Raw genomic sequence first — 27,143 nt, 5'->3', positions numbered from 1 at the left:
ATAAAAAAGAAAAACCCCAGAAGGCAGGTAAAGACTGATGAAGACTATGAAACAGAAACGTGAGCACGTGAGGTATTAACGTAGCTAAGTGGCCGCAGTGGTTTCTGTTGGGCAAGGAAATGACTGCACAAGAGGCAGAAAATGCACTGTCAGCCTGTTTGGAGGCAGAGGGAGGTTTGCCTGCACTGCCTGGCGTGGTTTGCCTGGAGTCTCAGTGTGTCATAAGCTATGCTGAGGGTTGTTGTCTCAAAGAGAAACACCCATGATGTTTGCCTGACACAGAAGCCACTGAAATACAAGCTCAGCTCCATCTGGCTGTGATCTGCCGCTGTGCCCATCCAGCTCTTCAGGTAGCCTGTCCTTACCAGCAGTCAGGAGTCAAAGGGTTGGAAGGGTTTCACCATGGTGGCACTCCATTCCTACATGTCTCAGTTTCCAAGAGACATGGGTGGGATATCTTTTCTTTTGTGTAATCACTTGCTGCCTTCTGCTAGGTTTGTATGACCCCCTCTCACATCTGCAGTGGAAAGATTAAAAATTGGGGTGTTTCCATACGTTAGGGAGTGTTTTGTGTTTTATAGAGCTCAGGAGTAGTGACAATAAGGTTGAGTGCCTATGGATGAGCATTGAGGGGAGGGGAAGGCTGGTAAGGCAGATATCCTGTTGGAAGCCTTGTTCCAGACCACCCAACCACAATGAAGAGGTGGATGAACTACGCTGTGAGTGGCTGGGTGACGTTTCACCATTGCCAGCCCTTGTTCTTGTGGGAGACTTTAACCTGCCAGATACCTACTGGAAACTCAGCACAGCAGAGAGGAGGCAGGCTGGGAGGTTCCTGGAGTGTGTGGAAAAGAATTTTCTGTCTCAGCTGGTAAGGACAGCTGTGGCCTTCCAGGGGTACTACCCTGCTGGACCTGCTGTTTACACACAGAAGGGCAGGTGGGAGATGTGGTGGTTGGAGGCTGTCGTGGGTATAACAATCAGGAAATTATGGATTTTTCAATACTTGGTGAAGGAGGGGTGTCAACAAACCCTTAGCCTGGACTTCCAAAAGGCAGACTTTGGCCTAATTGGGATGCTGATTCAGAGTGTCCCTTGGGAAACAGCCCTTAAAAACAAAGGGGCCCAGGAAGGCTGGACATACTTTATGAAAGAAATCTTGAAGGCACAGGAGCAGCCTGTGCTGCTGTGCTGGAAAGTGCCCAGCAGAAAAGGCCCTGGGCATGGTGGTCAAGAACAGCTGAACATGAGCTCAGGTGGCCAAGAAGGCCAGTGGCACCTGGCCTATATCAGGACCAGGGAGATGATTCTGCCCTTTACTGGGCACTGGTGAGAGGCACCTCAACTTCTGGGCCTGGCAATTCAGGAAGGACTTTGAGGTGTGGGAGCAAGCCCAGAAGAAGGCAGTGGAGCTTGAGAAGGGTCTGGAGCCCAAGTCTGATGAGGAGTGGCTGGGGGGGCTCAGGCTGGAGAAGAGAAAGCTCAGGGATGACCTTATCACTCTCCAGAACTCCCTGACGGGAGGATGCAGCCAGCTAGGGGTTGGGTTTTGCTCCCAGGAAACAAGGGGTAGGACAAGAGGACATGGCCTTCAGCTGCACCAGGGGGAGGTTTAGGTTGAGCATTAGGAGGAATTTCTTCACAGAAAGGGTGATTAGACATTGGAATGGGCTGCTCAGAGAGGTGGTGGAATCACCTTCCCTGGAGGTGTTTAAGGAAAGACTGGAAGTGGAACTCAGTGTCGTGGTCTGGTTGACAAGGTGCTGTTGAGTCATAGGTTGCACTGGATGATGTCAGAGGTCTTTTCCAGCCTCACTGGAAACGAGGTTGTGTTTCTGTAATTGGCCAGTGCTCAATTTCACTATTGTTTGAACTAGTGGGGGGTGGAAAAAGTGAGCCTTGTGGGCAAGATCCCAGACTGATGGTTGGAAAGAGAGTTGGGATAGAACATGCCAATAAGGTTTTACCCATTTTTCCCATCCCATGGAATCACTGCATGGCTACTGATGCTTTTGAATCGTTTCTTCATCGAGGAAGGTGTTTGTTTCAGCAGTGAAACTTGTGGAGAGGTATAGATAATAACATCTTGTAGGTTTTGTAGGCTGTTGTGCTGGATTGGGATTATTGAGTCTTCTGAGAGAGCAGGATATGAATTATACTCTTTAGAAATTAAAAATGCCAGCTATGCTGCAAGTTTGAGCACACAAACTGTGTATGTCTATGATTTCACTTTATTTGTACTGGAAAATGGATCACTTTCATCAGCAAGTCTTTTTGTTCTTAGTGCTGACTACAAACCCAAGAAAATCAAAACAGAAGACATCAAGAAAGCAAAGAAAAGGAAACAAGAGGAAGAAGAGGTAATGTGACAGACAAGTTTATTTTTATGATAAAGGAGAGCCAGGCTATTTGGTGTGGGATTATGCAGAGCAGGGGGAATCTGATTTTGTCTGGAACAGCTGTGTGTGATAGATCCACACTTAGGGTGCAGATACCAACTTATCTGAACTATAATGTATAATAGGTCAGGGAAACTTTCTTTTTTACCCTTAAAACAATGGGTGAAGATGCCTTCAGGACATGGAACTTCCAGGCTGTTCCAGGCAATTCACAGTCCTTCTGCTAAGGAGCTGGCAGGGGGCAGGGGAGCCTTGCTCATGACATGTGGTAATTGCACAGATGATGTAGCAGGGTTCAGAGGCAGGGGAGATGAAAAAGAGATTAGATGCTAGAAGGAAGCTTAATGCATTTAGAAGGAGCCTAGGTGGAAATTTCTTTGGAGAGGGATTTGGAAAAGGTTAGCCATAATTTGAGACTGACAAACTACACATTTAGCAAAGACAGCCTTGTGAGGCACATGGTGCAGCACCTCCAAGCAACAGGGTTGATTCTTCCCTTCAAAGGAAATGTCTCTATGCTCAGCAAACACCAGGATAATCCTGGAAGCCACCTGACTGGTGGTTGTGCTCTGTAGTATTTGCCACACCGGACACACCAGTGCAGGCCAGGGAGGAGGTTCTGTAAAGCAGCAATTCCCTTCCCATGGCCCACACCTGCCCCTTACCAGGTGATAACTGGCTGTGTGCATTTAGCATGTCCCCAGTGTAAAGTAAAAGAATGTGGCTGAAAACTTGACTGGGACCATCAGCAGCCTTTGACTTAATGGCATGATCTAGGAGCACATTTATGTGGTGAAGCCATAGGAGTTTCAGCTCTTGTATACTGCAAGAGAGAATCTTTTACTTTTAACACATCTTTTCAGGGGAGGGGAAAACTCCATAGCTTGTTCTAACAGATTCTTACTCATTTTGCAGGAGAGCAAAGCAAAGAAAGTCAAGAGCAAAGATAAGAAAGTCCCTGAAGCAGACAAAAGAAAGAAGCCGAAAAAAGAAGAGGAGCAAAAATGGAAATGGTAACTATATATAGTCAGTGCTGTGGGCTCCCATCTGCACCTGGACTTGCCTGTACCTCCCATGCTGGCTGAATAAGCACATCTGGCTTTCTCTTCTGTTGATTCATGAGGATTTGTTCTGAATAATTGGCTTACTTTCTGGTAAGCTCTAAATAAATACCTCATTCACTGTGTTCATCCTCTGAAGCAGGAGTAATATCCCTAAAACAGGAAATAAGTGTTTTGTGGAGTTGTCTGGTTTGGGTTTTTTTTCCCCCAATCTGTGTCGTGTAGAGGCTTCCTATACTGATCAGGTACCAATATACTTGTGCCCAGAAGCTGCTCTGTGCTCACACTCTTCAGAGCAGGACGAAAGCTTGTAGGCTTGGGGGTGTCAGCAGGAATATATTAATAGGTGTAAATGGATTAAGGAATATATATTAATGAGTGCAGATGTGTTAAGCAGTATTCTAGTAGAATTTACATGTGTCACATAGAGATCCAGCATGAGTGAGAGTCTGCCTTTTCATTCTAACTGGGTGTCAGCTCAGAACTGCTCCTGCCTCTGGCACAGAAATGACACTTGATCAAATGACGAGTTAGCTCAGCCTGTTCGACAAATGATTTCTGAAAATGAGTTTTAAATTAAAAACTTTCTGTCTTGCCCAGGATCCTTAAGTAACATCACTGAAGTTGTACCCCCCAGTCTTACATTTTTTTAGAACCTTTTTTAAATAAGTCTGACCTTTGTGGTTCATTTGGAAGACAGACCGGTGATGGATCAGTAGTGCTCTGTATAAGAAACCTGCTGGATTTTTTTTAACTGTCCATAGTAATTTAAGCTGTTATTCCTAGATTTGAGGGAGCTACCATTTGTGTGTTTTGAAGTTTTGGCCTTAGTACTTCCCTCATTTAGTGCACATGTACTTCTCAAAAGCATGTGTGTTTTCTCCCCACCTATATGTATTTTTATGACCTTCCAGGGAGGTTTCCTTGATCTTTTCTCAGATCATTTGTCTTTTTTTACTAGATGTGTAGAGTTGGGGAAAGTCTTTCCAATCTTCTTCAATCCTTTCAGCTTCAGTCCTTTACCCTTTATTGACACTATTATTGATTCATCTTTAAAAAGAAAAACATCTTCTGTGTGTTTATAGTCTACATTATTCTCTTTGACTGTCACAACTTCCTCAGAACATCAGCACTTGCAAATCTTTTTCATACTTGAATACTCCCTTAGAAACGTGGGTTTCCAGCCCCTCCCCAAAACTTTCCTTTTTCCTGAGCAATCCTCTTTTTTCTCAGATATTTTGACAGTGTATTTTTAATGTGCTGTACCATTACCAAACTACAGGGACACGATACAGTAGGAAGCTATGGAAGGTCTTTTTAAGCCTTAACGATCTGTTGTCTTTTTGGCTTTGTCTCAGCTCCCCTTACTGGTTCTGTCTAACTTAAAATTCTGTCATCCCAGCTCTCTTTTATTGTGGGCTACATCCTTGAACAGCAGACCTTTACTGAAGAGCTGTGCTGTTCTCCCCTCACCTGCCTGGGCAGCACAGGCCCTTGTAGCAGTGTTAAGCTCTGCAGTTTGTGCTTACTGCTGAGGAAAAGTGCCTTGGAAAGCATGTTTTGCAGAATTTGGCATGAGGTAGCTGCATCCTTCTGCTTGATGTTCCTGTCATCCATCTGCAGCTTTGTGTATCGTGTCTTTGCTGGACGAGGTTTCATCTGCACTTCACTTGTTTCTCTTAAGGGCATTTTATGTTCCATCTGAGTCAATTTTCTGAGCGTCTGATACCTTTTTTTGGCTGCTTCCTCAAGTGCTTGCTGCCTTGAGCATTTTCATCCTCACTTGTGTGAGTGCTTGATGCAGACATCCCCAAGGCACTGGCCTCATTCATCACCGAGCAGAGCTCTTGCAGAGGTCATTTTCACGCCCCATCAGTGTGTGAAGAATGTGATCCAGAGGTGCACCTTACCAGCACTTCCCCCACCTTGTGTTACAGCAAGTCCATTTCCTTGAAATAACATATCCCTGAGGTATATTCTGGGTTTTTTCCCAAGAATGTTCTCTCTTTTCATTCCTCTTGAAAGATCTTCCCCAACTTTTCCTTCCTGAGCCACCCTGGCATATTTAGACAAGTTAGATGTGGGATTTAATTAAGAAGCCTGTATGACTGATGAGTTGTTGCTGGAATCAGTGAGGCAGCTTTGCTAATAGGCAGCATTCTCCACAAAATCATGTGTAGAACATTGCTTTAGAACCAGAAGCTGCCAAGGGCAGTGGTGCTGTAATGCTTTTTCTGTTTGAAACTAAATGAGGCTGAAAAATCAGCTATACTCAGGAGAGTCACTTTTACCTTTTGTCTTAAAGCTTATGTGTGATATTTAGGAAGATGGAAGTGGGATTGGGGATGGTTTGTGGTCTTTTTGTGCTACACTTTTTGGTAGTTTCAAGGTTAGAAACTACCCCATGAATCCCATGTTTCCTTGTAGCCTTCCCAGAAGACACAGTGTCCTTCTGCTAGCTATTTAAACTGCTGCCTTTCTAGTACTGCTTTTATAGGTGTCCTTTGTTAAAGAACAGGAAGGGATAGAGGTACTGAATTTCTCACCAAGTAAATACCAGAGGAATAAATTTTAAAAAACTAGAATGACAAACCTGTCCTGAAAAGCAGTAACTGCTGTGAATGATGCCCTTATTTTGTTCTTACTGGAATAAAATTGCTCATTGTCAGAGAGACGAAGCTTATTCTGGCTGAGAGTGGTTTAGGTTTATTTTGCTGAAAGGAGCTTCTGGGTGGAAGAACCTAGGCCTATGTTTGACAAAATATTTCTATTTCTAGCTTCTAATTAATTAAATAAACAAAAAACAACAATCATTAGGAATGTAAATATTTGGAATCTGTGTCAATATTGGTTTCTTATATCAACATAGTTTACTCGAGCCTTCTTCCCAGCCTGAAGTCTGACATGCAGTTCTGTACTGATAGCTGGGTTTGGGTGCTTTGCTCTTCAAGCTGTTGCTTCTCATCAGAAGTCAGGTCCAGTGGTGTGGTCAAAGACAGTGCCTTTCAAACTCCAGCCAGCTGCTGTGTTGCTGCTGTTACTAAATTGTTGATGCACAGACACAAGTGAAGGATTTTGAGTGTCTTCTAGCAGAAACTCTTGTCTCTGTACAGTGTTTATCTTCCATGCTGTGACTTTTATCTCGGTAGAGATGAAACAATCTGCCAGTGCATCACAACTCCTGAGATGCAAGCAGTACATGCACATCTTTCCTCATCTGCTGTGGCACCTGGAATGGGAATGCTGCTCCTTAGGGCTGACACCAGACTGAAGCTTAAACTCCTGGGTTGTTTTTTTTTTTGTCATGGCTGCTCAAAAAAGTTGTCTGGGCAATTCAGAGACTGAGTGCTGTGACAGGTTAATGGTCTTGCAGTTGATTGATCACTGAGGTGAAATAGCCTTTCCCAGCAGGGAATCCTGTGCCAGCAGCATGTAGCAGTAATGTTGTGGTAATCATGAAAGGAGCTCGGAGGGGAGGAGTGTGGAATCAGTGGCCTGGGCACTGGGAACTGGGGAGAGGGAGGATCCTGGACTGGCAGGACCCTTTTCTCTGCAGATGAATTGCTGACCCTGTTCCCTTGGAATGTGGGATTGGTGGTGCCTGCCTTGGTGTGTTGTGATACCAAATGCATCACTTGCAGAGCATTTTTATAGATCGTCTTTAAGGCAGACATGCAGTTTTCTGGGCTGCTCTGTTTTTCTTCAAATATGCTTTTCTTACCCAGAGAATTGGAGTGAATTTAAAATGACAGAGCAGGTTTTGGTCTTTCTTGTCCAAGCAGGTTTGTTCTCATTTAGGTCATAAATGAACATCTGTTTCTTTATCTCTTCCCTTAACGGCATATTGTCCACATCTGAAAGCAGCTGCATAATATACCACAATTGTTTGACTTTGCTGAGCAGGCATCCTGGACCTGATGTTAGATCACAGCTGAAACTAATTTGGCATGATCCTAGCTAGTTTACAGGGTCCAAGTCTTATTTTCTTAAGATCTAAGCAATTTCAGCTGTGTGATTTTGTGAAAAGAGGAGCAAATGGGAGGTGAGGAATAGGATGGCATCAGATAATCTGCAGCCCAAGGTGTTCTGCTCATGGATATGACTGTGCTTTTGGAAAAAGGAGAAAAACAAAAAGGAATTAAATGGTGATAGTACACTGAGTATTTGTTGCTGGTCTGTACCTGACAAAGCAGTGATTTCTTGCTGGTTTAGCATACTCTCATACCCACACAGTAATAAAATGAAGATTGAGAGCTTAAAATTGTATTGGTTCATATTTCTCTCTTGAAGGTGGGAAGAAGAGCGCTACCCTGAAGGCATTAAATGGAAGTTCCTAGAGCACAAAGGTCCTGTATTTGCTCCACCATATGAACCTCTGCCTGAAAATGTCAAGTTTTATTATGATGGTGAGTTAATCTGTGTTCCTACTTGCTAGGAAGAGAAATAAACATCTCAGGGCATTGCGGTGTTCTTCTGGGGACTGAAGAGCTGAGGAGGTGGTTGTGTTTTAGTGGTTCACTTAAATCAGCTCCTCAGCAGTGAAGTGAGATCCATGGAAGGAGAGGAATTTACCTGAGCCTGCTGAATTCTGCTCACTGAAGTGACACAGGCATGAACCTGCTCTCAGTCCCTGAATCTCTCAGGTTCCTTTGCAGAATGAGGGGTCTGGTGCCTCAGAGTAGCAGTGACCAGTGGAGTATGTAATTGTAGCTGCCTCATCACTGGTCACCTTTAGGCTTGCTCTTGTTTTCTTTAACCTCAAGAACTGCAAATTCCATCATCTGTGGTGAAATTCATCATCATTTGGTGATGTGAGTAATATAAAAGATGATTGAATTTGGGTACAGATGATTAGGATCTTGTAGGAATGAATAGGATGACCCTGGTCTCAAGGACACAGCCCTCTAATGTAAGTCATGGTCCCATTCCCTGACCACTGCGTGTGGTAGAACTAATTGGTGTGAGATTCAAGTCTCCTGGGCTGCCTGGCTGGTGGAGGCTCATGTGGAAGGGATTATATGATGTGATGCCTGTTGGAGCCTAGACTTTATGACCTGTGTGTTTCCTTTTAGTCTGTGATCATGTTAAATGAAGGATCAAATTAACCCAGGATTGAAATAAGTGGGAAGTATTTGAATGGATGAAATTGTAATTTTTGGTGATGGGGACATCTGCACATGGAACTCGTCCAGGAGCAACGTGCTGTTTTCATGTGACATGACACAGTGTTTTTAAATACTGAGGAATAGGTGGCATTACATTTTCAGCAGCAATGTAGTGAAATAAATATGCTATTAAAGGCCATCTTCAAGCAAGTAGCACAAATGATCAAGGATGTCTGATGTCAACAGCCTTCTTTCTTAGGGTTTGATACAAAGAACTTGATACAAAGTTGGAAATTGTTTCCCTGTATTGAAAAATGCATGATCTCTCCTGTTGTCTAGAGAAGGGGAGGGGCAGATTGCACTGTGCTATCCCTTAGTGCAGACAGCAATAAACTCCTTGTCTCTCCAGCTATCTGTTTCATGGAGCCTCTGCAGGGATTTTTGCAACCTCTGCCTCTGTCATCACAGAAATTCATCAATAAGCTCAACAGCCGTGGACTGGGCAGGGAGGGGGTCTGGCAAATAAAGACATCCCATAAGTCTTCCTTGAGAAACTAGGCAAAAAATCAGATGTCTGATTTACACAGCAGCTGCTGAGAGCCTCTGTCTGTGCTCACAAGGCATTGTCTCATTTCAAGATTATCCCAGGGTGATTTGTAGAGCCCAGTAATGAGGCTGTGGCTGGCCAGCAGCCGGCTCACACTGGAGGGATCTGTCCCTGGCCTAGGGATTCACTGCCTGCTTTCATCTCACGTAACAACTGCTGGGGCTCTTGGAAGTGTCTGCAATACCGACTCGGGGAAGGAGCTTGAAATGCCAAAGCCATCCTTTTTCAGTGCCTGTGGGTTAACCAGTCACTGCTCATAGTCCAGAGGTGACTCAAACTTGCACATTATTTTTCTCTAGATGGGGCAAGGTAAGAGTGTAGGTGGTGGCAGTTGCAGTCGTGGCCATGGGGTTTCTTCTGCTCATTACGTCTCTTGGTTGCTCTCTGGTTTTCTGTTTTGAAATAACTAATATTCATGACTCTTCAATAAATCCTTTCTTTCTACCAGCTCTGTCACTGACAGCCTTTTCAAACCTTTATGAAAAAAAAAAGGAAATAGTGTCCAATGAAATACATTCTAAAGTGGTTAGATAAAGGTGACTGAGCCTTCAGCTAGCTGGGAAAAATATCAGAGATTTTAGCTCCATAACATGTTACTAACTCGATAGCCTCTGTCAAGCTAAAATTGCAGCCTGGAAAAACAGTTTCCCTTGCTGTCTCTCCCTTCCCCCATTTCCTGTTACAAGCAAACAAATGCTGTATTTTAGGTTACAGCTTAAAAATTGGCAGAGTTACTGTTGGCTTAATTTAATTGTGGAATATTCTCAGATCATTGGGAGGGCCTTTTGCTAAGTCCTGGTTTACGAGGATTTATAGATCTTAAGGTTTTATAGCTGACTCCCATGCTTTAATTTTAGAGATGATGCAACTTTTGAAAATATGTAGTAAATCCAAAGCGTGGTATTTTTTTTCCCTGAGAGCACAGATTGAACAGTTTCTTGTGTTCACTTTTGTGCGGTAAAATGGTTGTTAAAAATCCCCAGGTATTGAATGTTTGCCAACCCTGGAACTTTATTTCTTGCAGCTAAACTAGCTGGAGATGTGAGCTGCATGCAGAATCCTTCAGAGGGATCACTGGCACCCCATGTTTCATCAGGAATGCAGTCAGGACCAAAAAATACTCGAAAGGAATGTTAGATGTGGAATCCACAGTCTCGATGCTGCAGCAGCCTCTGTTCCCTTGTGTTTCAGTCTTCCCTTGCAGCAATTCCACTTTGTGCTGCAGTCATGCAGAGAAGCTGGAATGTGACTCCTCCATTCACTGACAGCTCAGTCTTCCTTAAAAATGACTGGCTTTTGAGGCTGCTTTGGAGATGCAGGAGTGCATTCCCACAGCAGAGGGAACAATTAGCAGAACCCTGACACATTTCCCTGCAGTGAAGGAGAGTTCAATATTTGGCATCTCTTTCCAGCTTATTTGTAGTGTATCCAGAGGAAGGGCTCTTCCTGCCTAGAAATAGCTAAAGGCTGGAAGGGGTGTTCCAAGGTGGAGTCTGTCTGTGCATTGAAAAGGAATACAGGGACTGTATTTCCCATATGTCTGAGTGCTGGAATATGAAATTTAATAAAATCCCTGCCTCTTTGACATCAAACAGCAGTGTCTCCCCAGGAGCACACCCAGCACGGGGGTGGCTCAGCAGAAGGTTTCCTGCAGTAGGCCTTTTCCCTTTCCTGCCCTGCAGCCCAGACCTGCCTCACATCAGATTGCTGTTGCTTTCTTTAATGTTTAGATTCCAGAGGAAACTTTTTTCGAAATGTTTGTGGTGGAAGTCAAGCAATTGTGCTTCTCTGTTTCCTTTGTCCATTCAAGTTGCTGTATTATGTAACATTTTAAGACAAACTTCTATGTAGTAAAAATATAATCCTTTAGGGTAGTTACTATGTTCTCCTTATGACTTTGATTCCTGTTTACCATTTTCTTTAAGAAGAAAACCTTTCTTTGTAGGTAAAGTCATGAAGCTGAGTACCAAAGCAGAAGAAGTTGCCACATTCTTTGCAAAAATGCTTGATCATGAGTACACTACGAAGGAGATCTTCAGGAAAAACTTCTTCAAGGATTGGAGAAAGGTATACACATAGTCCTGGGCTGCACTATGGACATGGCGAGTGTCTCCTCAGCACTGACCAGTGAAAAGGGGCTGCTGTTCTATGCACACAAAAGTTGCCTTGAGGCAAATAAAAGCTGTCTCAGACTAGCTGTAAAGTTTCCCATTTTTCCTGTAGTTTCACCAGGAAGGACCCTGTGATAAATGCCTTTCTGAACCAACAAAGTCAGGTTTCTCTGTTGCAGCACGATGGGGTGTAGCTGACTTGCCTGTTACATGCCTTGTGTAAAGCCAGATGTACTAGAAGGAAACTCATTCCAAAGAACTAAAATGGAGATGTTCACCTCAGTCATCAGCCATGGCAGCAAACCTTTAGATTAGTTTGATACAGTTTTTCTGGATATGTTTCTGGGTTTTCCCCCCATCCCTCAGCAGGGGAGGGAGTGTGGTGTCACACCAGTCAGGGTGTGGGAGTTCTTTGGAAAGGGGTGCAGCATTGCCCAGGGAGATTAGAACCCTGCATAGGATCTGCTGCTTGTCCTTTCCTCTTTGACCTCAGCTGGAGTGAGCCTGTACAAGAATTTGGGGATTCTTGAGGGGTTTATTGTGAGAACCTGCCTGTTGTTTCTGTTTAGGCTGCCTGGAGTAGGGTATGCTCTGCTATGCATGAAAACTTTGTGTGTGTAAACTTAAAGCACTGCTTTCTTTCTGCAAGGAAATGACCTCTGAAGAGAAGAGCACTATCACCAACCTCAGCAAGTGTGACTTCACCCACATGAGCCAGTATTTCAAAGCTCAGTCGGAAGCTAGGAAACAGATGTCCAAGGAGGAGAAACAGGTACCAGTGGGAATTCTAGGAGACTTTGTGGTTGTAAACATCTTTGTGCAGTCATTCTCCTTGCTGTGCGTACGTCAGTGTTTTTCACCAGCTTTCAGATGATAGCTTTCATGTGAACTGTAGGAGTCTGCACTGTGCAGCTCAGGTAGGGCAAAGCACTGTGTTTACAGCTGAATCTTCATCCTGACTTGAAATGATATTGATAGGGCTGATCCTGATTAAGGAAGTAAAGTTAAGTAAGTAGCTGCTTAAGTAAAGTTAAGTAACTGCTTAAGTTAATAAAGAGAATCAGAGGTGCTGCTTCTGGGTTCTTTGGTCCCTGGGAAATAATGAGCAGTGGATTCTCAGTTAAAGATGGAATAAATCAGGATGGTGGAAAGAATGCAGCAATGGCATTAGTGAATAAAATGAGAAAATAAATATTAAACATCAAGTAATGCTGGTTTTTTTTAATACAAAATGAACTTTATTATCCAGTAGCATGGCTACAGTGTTTCATAGGTTAAGAATTAACTGCAGTGGGTGTTGGAAGTTGAAAACTCCCCACGTTCTCAGTTGATCTTCTGCAATGCTCTAGTAGTGATCCTTTGAGTGAAGGGCCTGGCAGCTTGGAATTACAGCCTTTGGGATCAGAGGGATCCCATCAAAATGGAGAACCCTTGTCTTCCTGCTATTTCCATTTGATAAATGTGGGTGAGCCCTTCAGTTCCTGTCCATGGTAGCTCTTAAAATGGAGCAGAAGTGGCCTTTTCTGTTTCTTAGCCAGTGCAGCAGTGCTGTCTGTGGGTCAGATGTTTTATTTTGAGCTGCAATGTTTTTATTTTTCCTTCTATATAATTAGAGTTCAGGCACAGAAGTATGCAGTGAAATCTCAGCACATTCTTTCTTAGAAGACTGTGTTCTCCTTGTGAAACCATTTGCTGACACAGGCTTGACATGCAGCAGCCTGGAGACATTCCTTTGCCTGCTTTCCGATGCTGACTTCAAACATAGAAGTCTTTTATACAAAGAATTTTTATATATAAACAACAAGATAGGAAGTCCAGTGGACGTCAAATGCTCAGTATAAAATAGAAAATAGCAGTACTGTGCTGGGGATACCCTTGAAGCTGAGACATATGGATAGAGATACCCACCTCTATTGTGGCACTGTAGCTGCCTTCATCAGCACTGATCTGTTCTCCTGAAATAAAACTTTTCAGAGAGTTTTTACACATTCTTTCTTTTCTCCAGTTTATTTGTGCTGTGTGTGTTTTATGAATTCTTTTTCTGGCCAGTCTGATACACTTGCCATGATGGGATCTGGTTTTTGGTTGGGTCTTAAGCATTAGTGTGTCACAAGTATAAAAATTTTTCAAGCCTTGGCATATAAAGGTGCGTGTGGTGCTGCGTGTGCCATGTCATCTTTGCTTTTGGCTTTTCCCAGAAAATCAAAGAGGAGAACGAGCGGCTATTGAAGGAGTATGGTTACTGTGTGATGGACAACCACAAGGAGAGGATTGCCAACTTTAAGATTGAACCCCCAGGTCTCTTCCGAGGTCGTGGGAACCATCCCAAAATGGGAATGTTGAAGAGACGCATCATGCCTGAAGACATCATCATTAACTGCAGCAAGTGAGCAGTGCATGCTTCACACCTTGCCTTTGCTTTCTAGAGCTCATTTTTTAAAACCCTGTATAAGCTGATACTCAAATATGTAGAACTAGTGATGCAGCTTATCTTGTTCTCATATGGATAAGAAACTGAGTCATAAAAGCAAAGACTGAGCAAGGCAATCATGGGTTTCATGTAGAACTTTTACAACATATTTTCCTCCTCACGCCTACAGCCTACATCTGCTTAAACTGCCTTCCCTGCTAGTATTTCCAGAAAATCATTTTCTTCTACATAGGTTGCCCTTGCTTGATGTTGAAGGCTAGGGTTGGTGGGCTTCTCACCACTCTCTCTAGTCCTCATAAGTGTCCACACTATTACAGTGTTCACAGATAAAAACTGGTCCTAGCAATGTGTGCCACCTACAGTATAATTCTTCAGCAAGTACTTGCTGGTAACAGTTACATCCCTGATCTTTGTTCATTTTGATTTACTTGGTTTCCTGCTTGTGGAGATAATGCACTTCTGTTGCCTCTGTTCCTTTCCCTACACTTCCTTTGTGTAATGCACTTCATTACCTTCTCTTTTTTTGATGTTGGTGAGATTTTCTTTAAATAGCTTTTATTGTCTGTTTCCTAATTCTCTGTAGGGATTCCAAAATCCCTGCCCCTCCACCAGGACACAAGTGGAAGGAGGTCCGGCATGATAACAAGGTGACCTGGCTGGTGTCATGGACTGAGAACATCCAAGGCTCTATCAAATACATCATGTTGAACCCTAGCTCAAGAATTAAGGTAAAGATCCAGTTAAAAAAACAAAACTGAAGCAATCTTCCTGGTCATGTTTCCAGGAAGCAAATGGAGCTCTTGGGTTAGGAAAGAGATAGGAGGTAAAGCTGCCTGATTGTTCCATCCTATAGTGGTTGAAAAACATAGGGAAGCTTCTGTGCTTCTGTTCCCCCTTGGAAAGAGGGGATACAGTTTCTGTCCAGCAGAGCAGGTGGAATCTGGAAAGTGTCTCCCGAAAAGCATCATTGTGTCATTTCTAGAAGAAATCTTGTAACCTCTGTAAACCTAAAATGAAACGATTTATCCAAGAACAGTCTTGCTCTGGTGGATATTTCACATACATTTGGTCTTAACTTCCCCTGCCTGCTATTGTAGTGAAGTTCTAACCATGGGTTGTTAATTAGTTGTTTGTAAAATTAAAAGCCCAGCCAGGCTCCTGGCTGAGAAGGCTGGTAAAGAGCTCATGACTGAAGGAAAACAAACTCCTGCTGTGGGAGCAAATACTCAGTCTGTGGATCAAGTCCATAAAAGCAAGAATTTAAGCTCCTTTCATGAAGTCTTTTTTGAGAGATTTTTTCCTGGATTGGAAACAAGGAGTTTGTCCTACAAATAGAGGAGGAAAAATATCTATATTCCTTGTGAATTCCTACCCTCTTTTTGCTCTGTCTTGGATGTATAACAATGATGATGAACTGTTGATGTTGCTTTTGCCTTTTATGGGTAGTTAATTACACAGCTGAAAGAACATAAGTGCCATCTGAATAAAGCAAAGGAAACCATTTGTATTTTGAGAAGCAGGGAAGATGTATCTTTTGTGTCTCTCTCTAGTTCCTTCCATGGAAGTATTTAACATCATGGAAATCTGAATGACCTGCAGCTGTGTGGCAGCACAGTGTGAAGCTGAGCTGTGCAGCAGCAGCAGCATCTCAGCACTTTTGTACAGCGAGGCCATTTGCCACACACAGGCTTGCAAAGCCTTGAGATGCAGATTGGAGCCAGTCCTCTGCCTGCTCTGTAGTGCTGACTCTGTTCCAATTTCCCTGCAGGGCGAGAAGGACTGGCAGAAGTACGAGACAGCTCGGAGGTTGAAGAAGTGTGTAGATAAAATCCGGAATCAATACCGAGAAGACTGGAAATCCAAAGAGATGAAAGTACGGCAGAGGGCTGTGGCGCTGTACTTCATCGATAAGGTGAGCCTCCTTCCTTGGCCCTCCCACCTTCCCTGTCCTGCTGGGAGTGCTTGGGAATGCTGTGTGTTTGTCTTGAAGGCAGAATTGAGCCCATTTACTAAGGTATCCTGAGACTTCCTGGTGGGCAGGCAGGCTCCTTTTCCTTCCCATTACCTGCAATCCAGAGCAATGAACTATTGTACTAAACACGGCTATTTCAGGCAGCATTGTTTAGTTCAGGCAAGGCTCACAGCCTGGTTCCAGAATCACCCAGTTGGATTACTGGGAAATTTGTGTAGGCCTTTTGTCTCCAGCTGTTCCACTTTTCCTGCTGGGAATTTCTGCTGGTTTGTCACCTCTTCAGTATGTGGTCACAGTTGTGAGGTTTTGCAATTATGTTAATTTTTTCACCACAGCATAAAGAAAACTGCAGTTGTGTTGATGCATTTAAAGCAACATAAAACCAGTTCCCAGAGAGCTGTTCCCTAGTAGCATAGTAGGTGTCTTGACTAACTAAATTAACAGGTTTTGTTCCAAATGGTTTGATGTAAACAAGGGAACTTTGATGTGAAAAATTGTGGTTTCATATGACCACTGAAGATTTCAAAAGTTAGAAATTGTTTTAGCCAGCACTGTTAAAATATGTGTTTTTATGCAGCCAAATGTAGCCTTTAGATAATTTATACAAGTCAATATTTATATAACCTGTATGCTATTTGAAATGTATTTAGTGTGCAGTGAATAGGTAGAATCATAGAAGATGAACAACTGAACCATATGAATTGTTTCAAGTAGAGTTCACGTGGAAGTCAATTTGATTTTTAAAAACTGCCACACTTCTTGAAATAAATTTTCTTTAGTCAGAACTGTCTCACTCAGTAAATCAGTTTGAGTTACTCAATGAGCAAAAGTTGGTAGAGGATCCTGGCTTAAACTTATTAAAAAAAAGGAGATACACTCCTTTGGACACTGCTGGTTCTAGGCCTGTATCTGAAGGTTTGCAGCATCTCTCTTTTCTGGGGACAGTTTGAATTCCTTACCTCTCTTGTCTTGATATAAATGTAGCTTGCCCTGAGAGCTGGTAATGAAAAAGAAGAAGGAGAGACAGCTGACACCGTGGGCTGCTGCTCTCTGAGAGTAGAGCACATCAAGCTGCATCCTGAGCTGGATGGGCAGGAATACGTGGTTGAGTTCGACTTCCTCGGGAAGGACTCCATCCGATACTACAACAAAGTCCCTGTGGAGAAGAGGGTAAGGCACCTCCACAAGCACATACACAGACTGAATAGCACAGAGATGTGATCAGCACAGTCTGGGTGGCATTAACAGGTTGCTTTATCACTGCTCAGATACCGAGCCAGAAAATAAGTCAGTTAATGTGACATCCTTGTGGTGTAACACAGCCCAGCAGATGAAATGTTCAGACATCTTGCAGCTCTTCCCTGTGGTCTCAGTGTGAAGAGTTGACATAACTGTAACAGCTGTGTTAGAGAAGCTTCCTGGGTCTCAGTCTCATTGTCAGAGTTGGTTTTGTCACCTATAGATGGTGGAGTTGCAGGCCCATGTGACAAGTAACACCATAAATGGTTCTGAAATACTGCTGGCACTGGCAGAGCTGCAGTTTGATTGGGGCTTTGATAATAGGCACCTCTGTCTCCAGAGCATATGGAGAAGGTGCCTGATACCTCTGGCCCATGAACTTGGGTGTCTGCCAGCCAAGACTTCTTATGCCATGTCAATTCCTTTATTTCTGTCATCCACCAGTTTCAAATTTGCTGTGATTTTGGCCTCATTTCAGAATCAATCCCTGTCCAGCAGCATGAACCTGGAGGGCACTATCCAAAATGTTTTTGTGGGTGTAACAGCTTTGCATCTGGCCCACAGCTCTGTGGTCTGAGTTAGATACCCTGTGTATAATACTGTGGTAATTGTCATGACAGTCAGCAGTAAATGTTGGCCCCTTGAGGAACAAAACAACTAAAAAAAAAATCAAACTACTGTTGCTCTGGAAATTAATGTGTGCTGGAATTCTTGTCTCCCTGTGTAAAGAAGAAAACATTTTTCTATTTAAATTTATTGGTATCTCTTGGTATTTTTTCAGTGCTTAAAATGGGGAGTTGATTATTGTGGAACTAGAAATCTTTGTATATTGGGTATCTGTAGAAGAACGTGTGTTGTTGAGAAGCTGGAGAATTGGAGCAGGCAGAGCTGGGATTTGTGGTCTCTGTTATAATCAAAGATGCTTTGATTATTCTCCCTACCCCAGTGGAATATGTTTGGGATGAAATTGTATGAAACAATGCAGCAGTGAGGAGGGTTGGTTTCTTGGAGCTTCAGTCCATGGGAAATGCTCAAGTAATAGTGGGAGAGTAAGGAAAAGACAGCAGCTTTAGGGTCTCTTTCTCTGTTAGGCAGGTACAGCAGAGCAGTCAAGTCTCCTGACTGTAATTTTGGCTGAAAGGATGAGAGGGCATTGAAGGCTTAGAACTCCTGTTGCTGGGGAGGAACCTGCAGCACAAGCATGGCATTGAGAGATGGGTCTTTGCCTGATGGCAAGTACATCCAGCACTGTTCCCTGGAAGCAGTGATGACTTCCCTGGCAGACTGCTCTCATACAACTTGGTACTGCCCAGTGCTGTCTGGTCTGTGTGCCTGATGTTCCTGGTTTTCTTTTCCTGCAGGTGTTTAAGAATCTTCAGCTGTTCATGGAGAACAAGCAGCCTGAGGATGACCTCTTTGACCGCCTCAATGTAAGCACATAGTTCATGCTGAGGGAGGTGGAGGACCCTGAACGGGCTTGCTCTGCACCAGGCAGTAACAGCTGCTCCGTTCCAGAAATGGTTTCAGTGGAACTTTTCTTCCAGAGCAGCCTCAAAGCAGTGAGAGTCTGTCTCAGTCTGGTGTCTGAACTATCCACTGTGCCCACAGGTTCCCAAAGCGATGGGCCTTGGTCCTGGTGAGCCTGCCTGGCTCTGACCTGGAGAGGTTTTATCAGAGTTGAGAGATGATGAATGTGTGAGGTGACAGATTTTCACATGCCTTCCCTGTTTGCACACTTGGCTCTGTGGGAGCACTGTGGTGGTCCAGGCATGTTTATTGTTGCTGGAAACCAAAACCTCCCCACCAAAGACATCCTTTTTGGCCACTTGTGGTACTTGTTACCAATCTAATACTTGTTGGTTCTTTGTTCACTTTTACTGTGGTTTCAGTAAAGCTGTGGCTATTTTGTTGTGGTCAGATCTGAGTACACCAGGCCTCAGCCATGAGCTGCACATCTGTGTCAGCCATGGATCCAGGGGTTTCACAAACACTGTAGTCATTCCTAATGCTCACTGTCATCTCCTTTCTGCTTCTTTAGACCAGTATCTTAAATAAACACCTTCAAGACCTTATGGAGGGATTGACAGCCAAGGTATTCCGTACTTACAATGCCTCCATCACGCTACAGCAGCAGCTCAAGGAGCTCACTAATCGTAAGTCTTGCCCCTGAAGCTGTGAGGGGAACAGATCTTACCCTGTGATACCGACCTGGCTTCCTTGGCTGAGCCCCAAGTTTTATATCTGTTCACCACTTCCTTGTTACAGTTCTCCCAGTGCAAATGTCAGGCAGCTGAGGTCTGACCAAAAATCTGTTGTCAGACAGACTTTCGGGGTAGTTGAGCAGCTCAGCACTGGGGCAGAACAGAACTGACTTGTGAGCACAGCAGGGTGTGCTTTCCAGGTTATGCCTATCCTTTACCAAATCTGTTTGCTTTCTGTTGATGACAGGCAAGACAGATGCATGTGTAACTGCCCCATGTTTCTTGGCTGCTCATCCTCAGCCCCTGTGCTGCCTTGCACTTTGCAGCTTTACCAAGTGGCCACGTTGGACCTGTGAAGCCCTACGGTGTCCTGGGCAGGGTGGTCCCACTGTCCCCTGCTCTGGCTCTGCTTCCCCTCTGTTGAGATGGTGTCAGCAGTGATGAAAAACATCCAGAAAGGGTTAGGGGCTGGGGTGAAGTGGCCAGGCTTGGGACTGTAGTTGGAGTGGTGCTGAGACAGGCCATAGGAGGGGAAGGCTGGTTCTGCAGTGGCTGTGGGACACTGGCTGGGGCACCACACCCTGGAGAACTCACTTGTTCACCACTCTCCTGTCCTTCACAGCGGATGACAACATCCCAGCAAAGATCCTCTCCTACAACCGTGCCAACAGAGCGGTGGCCATTCTGTGTAACCACCAGAGAGCTCCACCCAAAACCTTCGAGAAGTCCATGATGAATCTGCAGAGCAAGGTACCTCCCCCTGCCCAGCTCTGGGGCAGCAGGGCTCCAAGTGCTGCATCTCAGTCAGTCCTTTCCCTTGGGGTGAAAGCAGGGCCTGCTTTTCCCTGTCAGGAATCAGTGGTGTGCATCAGAGATGGACCTGCTCGGAGATGAGTGCTGAGCTGGAAGGGGCTTCTCTTGAGTTGTTTTTTACCTGTAAAGAACAACACCAGGCCCTTTTTCTGCCTTCATCCTATAGCTGTGTGTTCTGCTGCATTTGAAACTTGAGAGCAGCAGTCTCTGGCTCTGATCTGTGTCCCCTAAAGAACCTGGAGTGGGCATCCACCGCTGTTGTGTGAATCCCAGGCCACTGTCTGTGTGTACATAGTACATGATGCCCCTCTGGCCTGACCTCTTTGCAGATTGTTTCTGGTGAAGGCCATGAGGTCCAAAGGGGTTAGGTCAGTTCCTGGTCTGGCTTTAGAGTGACCCTCACAATAAAGAGTTCTGTTTTGGCACTGCAGTGTTCCCTGCTTCCATAACCCCTAACATGGCTGCCTTCACCCTAGATCCTAGAGCTTGGGGATGTTTAAGGGGAGTGATTGAACAGGGGCCGCAAGTACTGAATCTCCCTGAATCCCAAGCTTACTGAAGAGCTGCCTGAAGCATTAACACCTTTCAGCGTGTAAGATTTGGGGCTGATTCCTGCTGAGGAATTAGGGATCATCATCCTTCCATGTAGCCATCAGAGAGCTGGTAGTGTTGGGTTGCAGTGAAGGCAAACACGCTGCCAGGAGGGGTTTGTTGGCCAGGCCAGAGCAAGCCAATTCCTTGGCCTGCATGGTTGTAGCTGTGTGAGAAAGCACCCAGCAGAGCTTGTCTTTGGAAATGAGTGAGGTCCTGTTTTCTGAGGGTGGTATCTCACCACACTTGGCTGTGCAGTGGCCACTGGCTGGATTGCTTTGCAGGAGTGGGTCTTACTGCTGATAGATTCTGAACATGGTCACAAAGTGGCTTCCTGGGTCATGCTGCCCAGGGGTGACTGACACAGCTGTCAGCAGCTTGTTCTCAGCGCTGCCATCTGGTTTTGCCTCTCCTAGATTGATGCCAAGAAGGAGCAATTAGCTGATGCCAGGAGGGAACTGAAAAGCGCCAAAGCTGATGCCAAGGTCCGGAGGGATGAGAAGTCTAAAAAGTAAGGCTGTTGTTACTGGGCTGTGCAATACCCCCAGAAGGGGTCCTTCACCCCATATTCCACTTTCCTGGCCTGTGATTTGGAAGGCTTTCTTTTGCCCTTTTCATTCTGTGCATGGAGAAATGGCCCCCTGTGGAGTGGTCTGACCCTGCAGTTCCTGATGTGGTCACTCATGCCCAGCCCTCAGAGCTGAGCCTCTGCCAGTGCTCACCCACCCTGCTGCTGCCCAGGACCAGTGTGCAGCATTGCTGTCTTCCTGGGGAGCCAGGGCTGCACAAATAATTACTGCACAGGCACCTCCGTGAGTTCTGCACGGGGGAGCTGAGTTACAGGAGCTCTGGGAGCAGGATCACAGCATGACTTACTGAGGGATAGATGGGCTGCTCTGGGAGTGGGTGTAGCATCAGAACAGTTCAGGCTGTTGCTTCCAACCCTTTAAAACAAAACTGCTGCTTAAGATTCCTGCTCTGCCTCTTGGAAAATGTCAGTTCTTAATTGCATGTGCTGACTGTGTTGCCACCATCTGTGCTGACACAGCTGCCCTGTGTGGCTGGTGGCATTGCTTACCTCGAGCAGAATCCCTTTGGGTTCTCACACTGCTGGTAGGGCATCAGTTCAGTGCTTTGTTCTTTGCCACCCCAGGACAGTGGAGAGCAAGAAGAAAGCAGTGCAGAGGATCGAGGAGCAACTGATGAAGCTGGAGGTTCAGGCTACAGATAGGGAGGAGAACAAGCAGATTGCTTTGGGCACCTCCAAACTCAACTATCTGGATCCCAGGATCTCTGTTGCTTGGTAAGCACCTGCCTGGGCTGTGCTGGGGTGATCCACCCCACCCCTTCACCTCTGTCTTGTCCCCCCACATAGCAACAAGGGCAGGGTCTCTGGCCTTGCTTTTATCCCTAACTCTAACAGCATCTCCTCTCCTGCAGGTGTAAGAAGTGGGGAATTCCTATAGAGAAGATTTATAACAAAACCCAGCGAGAGAAATTTGCCTGGGCTATCGACATGGCAGAGGAAGACTATGAGTTTTAACCTGTTTTTATTGAGCTGAATTTTATGGGAAAAGGGAGTAGCCTGGTTTTTAGGGAGATTGATAAACTGTGAGCCTTACTTGTCCTTGGATGCTGGGGAAGGGGGAAGAAAGGGGCAAGTGAGCATCAGATAAAACAGCCAACATCTTGCAGAAAGCATAACCTGGAAATATCTTAAAGGAGCTGAGCCAGTTGTCCTATGGACAACTTATTTAAAAAATGTTTCAGAGATCCAAATTCTAGCTGTCTGGTTTGTGTGGTTTTTCTCTTGAGGCAGGGCAAGTGGATGGGGGATTTGTCAACCTTCCGCCAGGCAAATTCACCATCACACTGAGAGCGTGGGAATCTTTAGCTACTGTATACAAAATCCAATTATATTGGTGCGTTTTTACAGTTAGGGTTTTGCAATAACTTCTATATTTTAATAGAAAATGGACTCCTTAACCCCTGCCCTTCCCCTCCCCCTCCCGCCCCATTTCAGAATTTAACAAATAAACAAAACTTAAGGAACCCAACGCACCTGTTACAGCTGTCACTATAGTCATGGAAATACCCAAATTTTTTCAATTTGTCACTTGAAACAGTCGTGGCATTGGAACATGAATTACAAATATCCACCACAATTGTTCAGAGCAAATCATGATGGGAAATCGGCCTCCTGACTTGAGTGTTCCTATTTTAAATGTGAATTTTTATTTCTTTTTAATTATTTTAAAATATTTAAACAGTTTTCTTTCTTTATGATCTTAAAGATCGTGTAGGTTTGGGGAGCGGGTGGGGGGAGGGGGCCGTGTGATGGAAAGATGTGTGTGGAATTTGAGGACAAGTGAAATTTGAAACAAATGACATTCCCATCACCCTTTGTTCTGAACATGCTCTGTACACTTCCATCAATTATCTACTTTTTAGGTTTGTCAGACTGTTTTACCTTTCCCCCCCACCTTTTTTTCTAAGCCCAACTCCCCTCTTTTACTTGAAAGATTTTATTGTGTAAAAAGAAGTTTCACAGGTCAATAAATTTCGAGGGAAATGAGCATTGGTCCAAAAAAGGAAAATAATCAAGATTTTAGGGCTTTTATTTTTTTCTTTTGTAATTGTGTAAAAAAATTTTAAAAAATTAAAAAGCAGAATTTTAATGTGAAACCTTTTTTTGCTATAATCATTAGTCTTAGAGGCATTGTTAGCGTAGTGTGTGTGCAAGACCATTTCCTGCAGCCTTTCCTCAACAAGTATCTTCTATTTTTATCATGAATTCCCTTTTAATCAACTGTAGGTTATTTAAAATAAATTCCTACAACTTAACTGAGTGTTGGTGTCTCTGTGTTCTTTCACCTCCGGCCCTGGACGCGGGGCCCCCGTGGTCGCTGGGCTGGGGGAGATGGTGGGGTGCAGTTCCTGTTCTCAGCCCCAGCAGGAATTCCCTGAAGGATGTGGCCCATCCCTGCCTTGCTGTGATTGTGCTGCACCCTCTGTGGTGGTCACTGTGGTTTCCAGGCAGGCACAGGTCACGGTTTGCTTTGTCCTGGGAAAAGCTCTGCCCAGCACAGCAGAGAGCAGGGGGATGCAGTGACACCAGAGCTGCTTTTCTGGTTTCTCTGCTGCCTTTTATTCAGCCCCAGCCCTCTGCCCAGAGCAGGATGGAGGGACAGCAGCTCCCTTCCCCTTCGTGGCTGGGCAGGGACATGGGTGATGGATGCATTCTCCTCCCAAGCATTGGGAGCAGCCCTGGTGTCCTTGGGGATTGTGGAGCAGACACAGCCCTGGCTCCTCTGCAAGCACCTCCCCGTGACCCCAGAGCTGGGGTGGGCTCCCCGACCCCCGAGGGTGGCTGTGGGGTCAGGCTCAGCCAGCTGAGGAGCCTCTGGGCAGCCAGCCCTGAGCAGGGCTTCCTGCTGCTCCCTGCGATCTTCCAGGCACTTTGTTGTGGCTGCACAGACTTGGAATTTGGCAGGAGTTGCCGTTCGCTCTCTGGGGCCTTTCCAAGGTGCAGTGGTGAAAATGCCAGCAGAGAGGGAAAGGGGCTCATTGTGCTCCCGACCTGCCCGTGCCTGAACAATGCAGCCTGTAAAAATATCATTTCTATTTATACAGCCCTCCTTCCCGCCTGCAGACCTGGCCCAATTATCCCACATCTTACAAATTCCAGTATCTTACACCACTGAACGGGGAATTGTGGAATGCAGTGGGAAGAGATGCTTTCCCACAGAGGGGATCCCCCAGCTGAGCATTGCTGGTGGCAGATCCACCTTCTCCCTGGGCATGGAGGGCTGCTCTGGCCAGGCTGGGAGAGCTCTGCTCTGTCTGGAAGTGCAAGGCCAGGCTGGTGTCCAAGGCTGGAGTGTGTGTTGTGTGTCTGCAAGAAGGAGAAGGATGTTGGTGCAAATCCACCCTTGGAAATGCACTCAGCTCCCTCCTAGTCCTGGGGAGCACAGGCTCTGTCCCTCAGGGAGCTGAGAAGGGTTTAATCGGGTGTTTTTCCCTGTGGCACAGCAGGGTGAGGACCACACACCCCACGCTTTCCATGGAGAATCCCCAGACCCCACTGACTCACTGTGCAAACAGAGAAATGGCCACAAACGTGCCACATCCTGTCTTGCATCCCTCCACTGCAGCGCCTGTGCTCGCCTGCCCCACTGCCACCACCCCACTTGGGCTTTCCTGTCCCACAACAAGGCCTGTGTTTGGCAGCCAGGGAAACTGAGGCAGCAGTGATATGACTGGTGGAGAAGGAAGGTAAAATGGGTTTGAACTGGATCTGGTGCATCAAGCCCATGGACAGGGCCTGGCAGCCAAGGGGAGGTGCAAAGCCCTGCAGGATGCAGCCCCATCCCCCTTGAAATCTTAAGGATTCCAGGGTTGAAAATTGAAACCAGGTGAATTCGATATTAAAAAAGCGCATGCTCCCCACGCAGCGCTGGGGAGTGGGGACAGGGAACCCGGAGCTGCAGTGGGTTTCTCAGCAGGTGCCATCCAGAGGGATCTCACAATGCCTGGAAGGGGCAGGGGCTGTGTGGGGAGGCAGCCTGCGGGCACGGCTTTGCCCAGCTCCCCGGAGAGCGTGCGGCACGGGGCCGGCACCGCGCCAGCATCCGCAGCAGCTCCCGAGCCCCGGGCGGCTCTGCTTTCCATCCCCGACACAACACCGCATCTGCCAGCACCAGCCCGGGCAGCTCCCAGCACCTTCCCTCAGGGCCCTCCAGATCCTGCTCCTGCAGCGCCAGGGAAGCTCTTCCCCCGTGGGGATTTTCTCAGCTGCTGTTGTCTTTTCCCACCCCAGGTAGCGCAGAGCAAGCAGGAATGAATAAATAACCCGAGAGGGGCATCTCTCCCAGGGACTGCACTGCTGTTTTGGATGAGTATCGGCACCTCCTGTCAGTGTGTGATCCCAGGGCAGGACAGGGATGTATCCATCCCCAGACCGTGGTGCCAGAGGCTGCTGGGCTGCAGGGACCCCCTGAACTTGCCTGTGGGGTGGTCTCAGATTTTCCCTGGATTTTGTTCCCCAGGCCTTGAGCATGTCCTTAAGCCGGAGGTCACCTGGCCATTGGCCTGTTCCTGGTGGGAGGATGCAGCTGCTCCATGAATCCTGCAGGATATGGGAGATAGCATCCCGTGCTTAGGAAATGTGAAGGGGGAGGTGCTGGGGCCACTCCGAGGGGAAAATCCCCCTTTTCCTTGAGGTGTTTGCAAGGGGATATTGCAGAACCCCCAGGTTTTCACAGCCACATGATAAACACAATCCAGGGAATTTCTTCAAAAGCAAAACAGGAATATAAATGGAAGTTTTGCTGACCTGAGGGATGGGGGTGATTGTTCACAGCCTGGCTGGTACAGGAGCTGGGACCACCAAATGGGGCTGTCAGGCAGCAGGCACACAAAGGCTGTCGAATTTCCTGTGCTGTCAAATTTAACAGTGGAATTCCTTGGCATGTAGCATCTTAGAGAGCTAATGCAAGGTTAAAAGGTGATCAGTCAAACTTGGAAAATAAAAAATATCCATCACAAACAGCTCATTGTGAACCACATCCTCCACATGCTGGCCCCAGCCGCCCTGAGCTCCGGAGCTGAGGACACACCTTGCCGGGTGCTCCCCATCAGCAGGAACAGGCAGTGCTTGGGACAGACGGAGTAACCTTCTCTGCTCCTTCGATGGCCACACTCCCTTCTCAGGTTTTGCCCTCAAAAAACAAGGGTGTGCCCATAATGCTCAGCTATTTTAGGACCACTGGGAGCCGGCTGCTTCCTGCCGGTCCCAAGCGAGGCCATTCCACAACCCAGGAGCAACTTCCCCAGAGGCCACGGTGGCTCACCCCGGAGAGAGTGAGGCCCAGAGGGCTGTGCCCGCACCAAGCACAGGCTCCAGAAGCTCTGGCTCAGCTGAGCACATCCCCAGCATCCTTACAGTGCCGTTGTACACTGCTCATTTCTACCACGGCAGGCTCTCGCTCCGGTGTGTCTGTCCTTGCCTGTTTGATATCCAGATGCCAGGTAGGATCCTAAACAACCTTTTAGGGCTCCTACTGTGTGTGCTGGGGAATGTCCCTGTGGAGGCAGGCGAAGCAGTAGGACAGAGGGAGCTGCTCACATGTGGGATCCACTCAGGGATGGGCCCCTCACTTAGAAAATGATGCCCCTCCCAGTCCCAGCCATGAGCTGGGGGGTGAGATAAGAACTGCTGAGCACAGGCTGCCTTGCCATGGGCCTGTGTGTATGTACGTGTGTGTATTCACAGAATCGTGAAGTTTGGGAAAGAGAAAAAAAATCGTAGGATCAATGAAGTTGGAAAAGTCCTCTAAGGCCATCAGGTCCAAGCATTAACCCATATTTTATACATGTGTGTATATTTATACACACATATATATGTATGTATACATTTATACATATAAATGGGATAGCCTGAGCAGCCAGTGGGCCATGGAGTGCCTTGATGGAAAGGAGAGCACGGGGAAGAAGCTCAGTGGCACACAGAAAGGGAAATTGCAGGCTTTAACCACATGAATGGAGCAAACTGCACTGAAAGGCTTCTCAATTCAAGCACTTATCCCCTCGCTAACTCTCCTTTTGTGTGGTC

General features: G+C 46.1%; 1 protein-coding gene across 3 annotated transcripts in view; it reads left to right on the top strand.

Annotated features, from left to right (window-relative positions):
* Window positions 1–23,379, top strand: part of TOP1 (DNA topoisomerase I) — a 66,276-nt gene extending 42,897 nt beyond the window's left edge. For 2 of the 3 annotated variants that reach the window (XM_058850318.1, XM_058850320.1), the window contains 15 exons: window positions 2,285–2,360; window positions 3,315–3,412; window positions 7,751–7,866; window positions 11,118–11,239; window positions 11,933–12,055; window positions 13,482–13,669; window positions 14,298–14,442; window positions 15,483–15,626; window positions 16,671–16,856; window positions 18,287–18,355; window positions 18,964–19,078; window positions 19,749–19,876; window positions 20,947–21,041; window positions 21,684–21,833; window positions 21,971–23,379. In XM_058850318.1, the coding sequence (XP_058706301.1) occupies window positions 2,285–2,360; window positions 3,315–3,412; window positions 7,751–7,866; window positions 11,118–11,239; window positions 11,933–12,055; window positions 13,482–13,669; window positions 14,298–14,442; window positions 15,483–15,626; window positions 16,671–16,856; window positions 18,287–18,355; window positions 18,964–19,078; window positions 19,749–19,876; window positions 20,947–21,041; window positions 21,684–21,833; window positions 21,971–22,073 (1,858 nt within the window). In that variant the 3' untranslated portion in view covers window positions 22,074–23,379. The remainder of the gene's footprint in view (window positions 1–2,284; window positions 2,361–3,314; window positions 3,413–7,750; window positions 7,867–11,117; window positions 11,240–11,932; window positions 12,056–13,481; window positions 13,670–14,297; window positions 14,443–15,482; window positions 15,627–16,670; window positions 16,857–18,286; window positions 18,356–18,963; window positions 19,079–19,748; window positions 19,877–20,946; window positions 21,042–21,683; window positions 21,834–21,970) is intronic. The other variant, XM_058850321.1, reaches the window with a different exon arrangement.
* The last annotated feature ends 3,764 nt before the right edge of the window (window positions 23,380–27,143 follow it).

Source organism: Poecile atricapillus, chromosome 15 (genome assembly GCF_030490865.1).
Source record: "Poecile atricapillus isolate bPoeAtr1 chromosome 15, bPoeAtr1.hap1, whole genome shotgun sequence".
Classification (NCBI taxonomy): domain Eukaryota; kingdom Metazoa; phylum Chordata; class Aves; order Passeriformes; family Paridae; genus Poecile; species Poecile atricapillus.
Note: the sequence above shows the minus strand (reverse complement) of the source record. Positions and strands in the feature narration are given on the sequence as shown.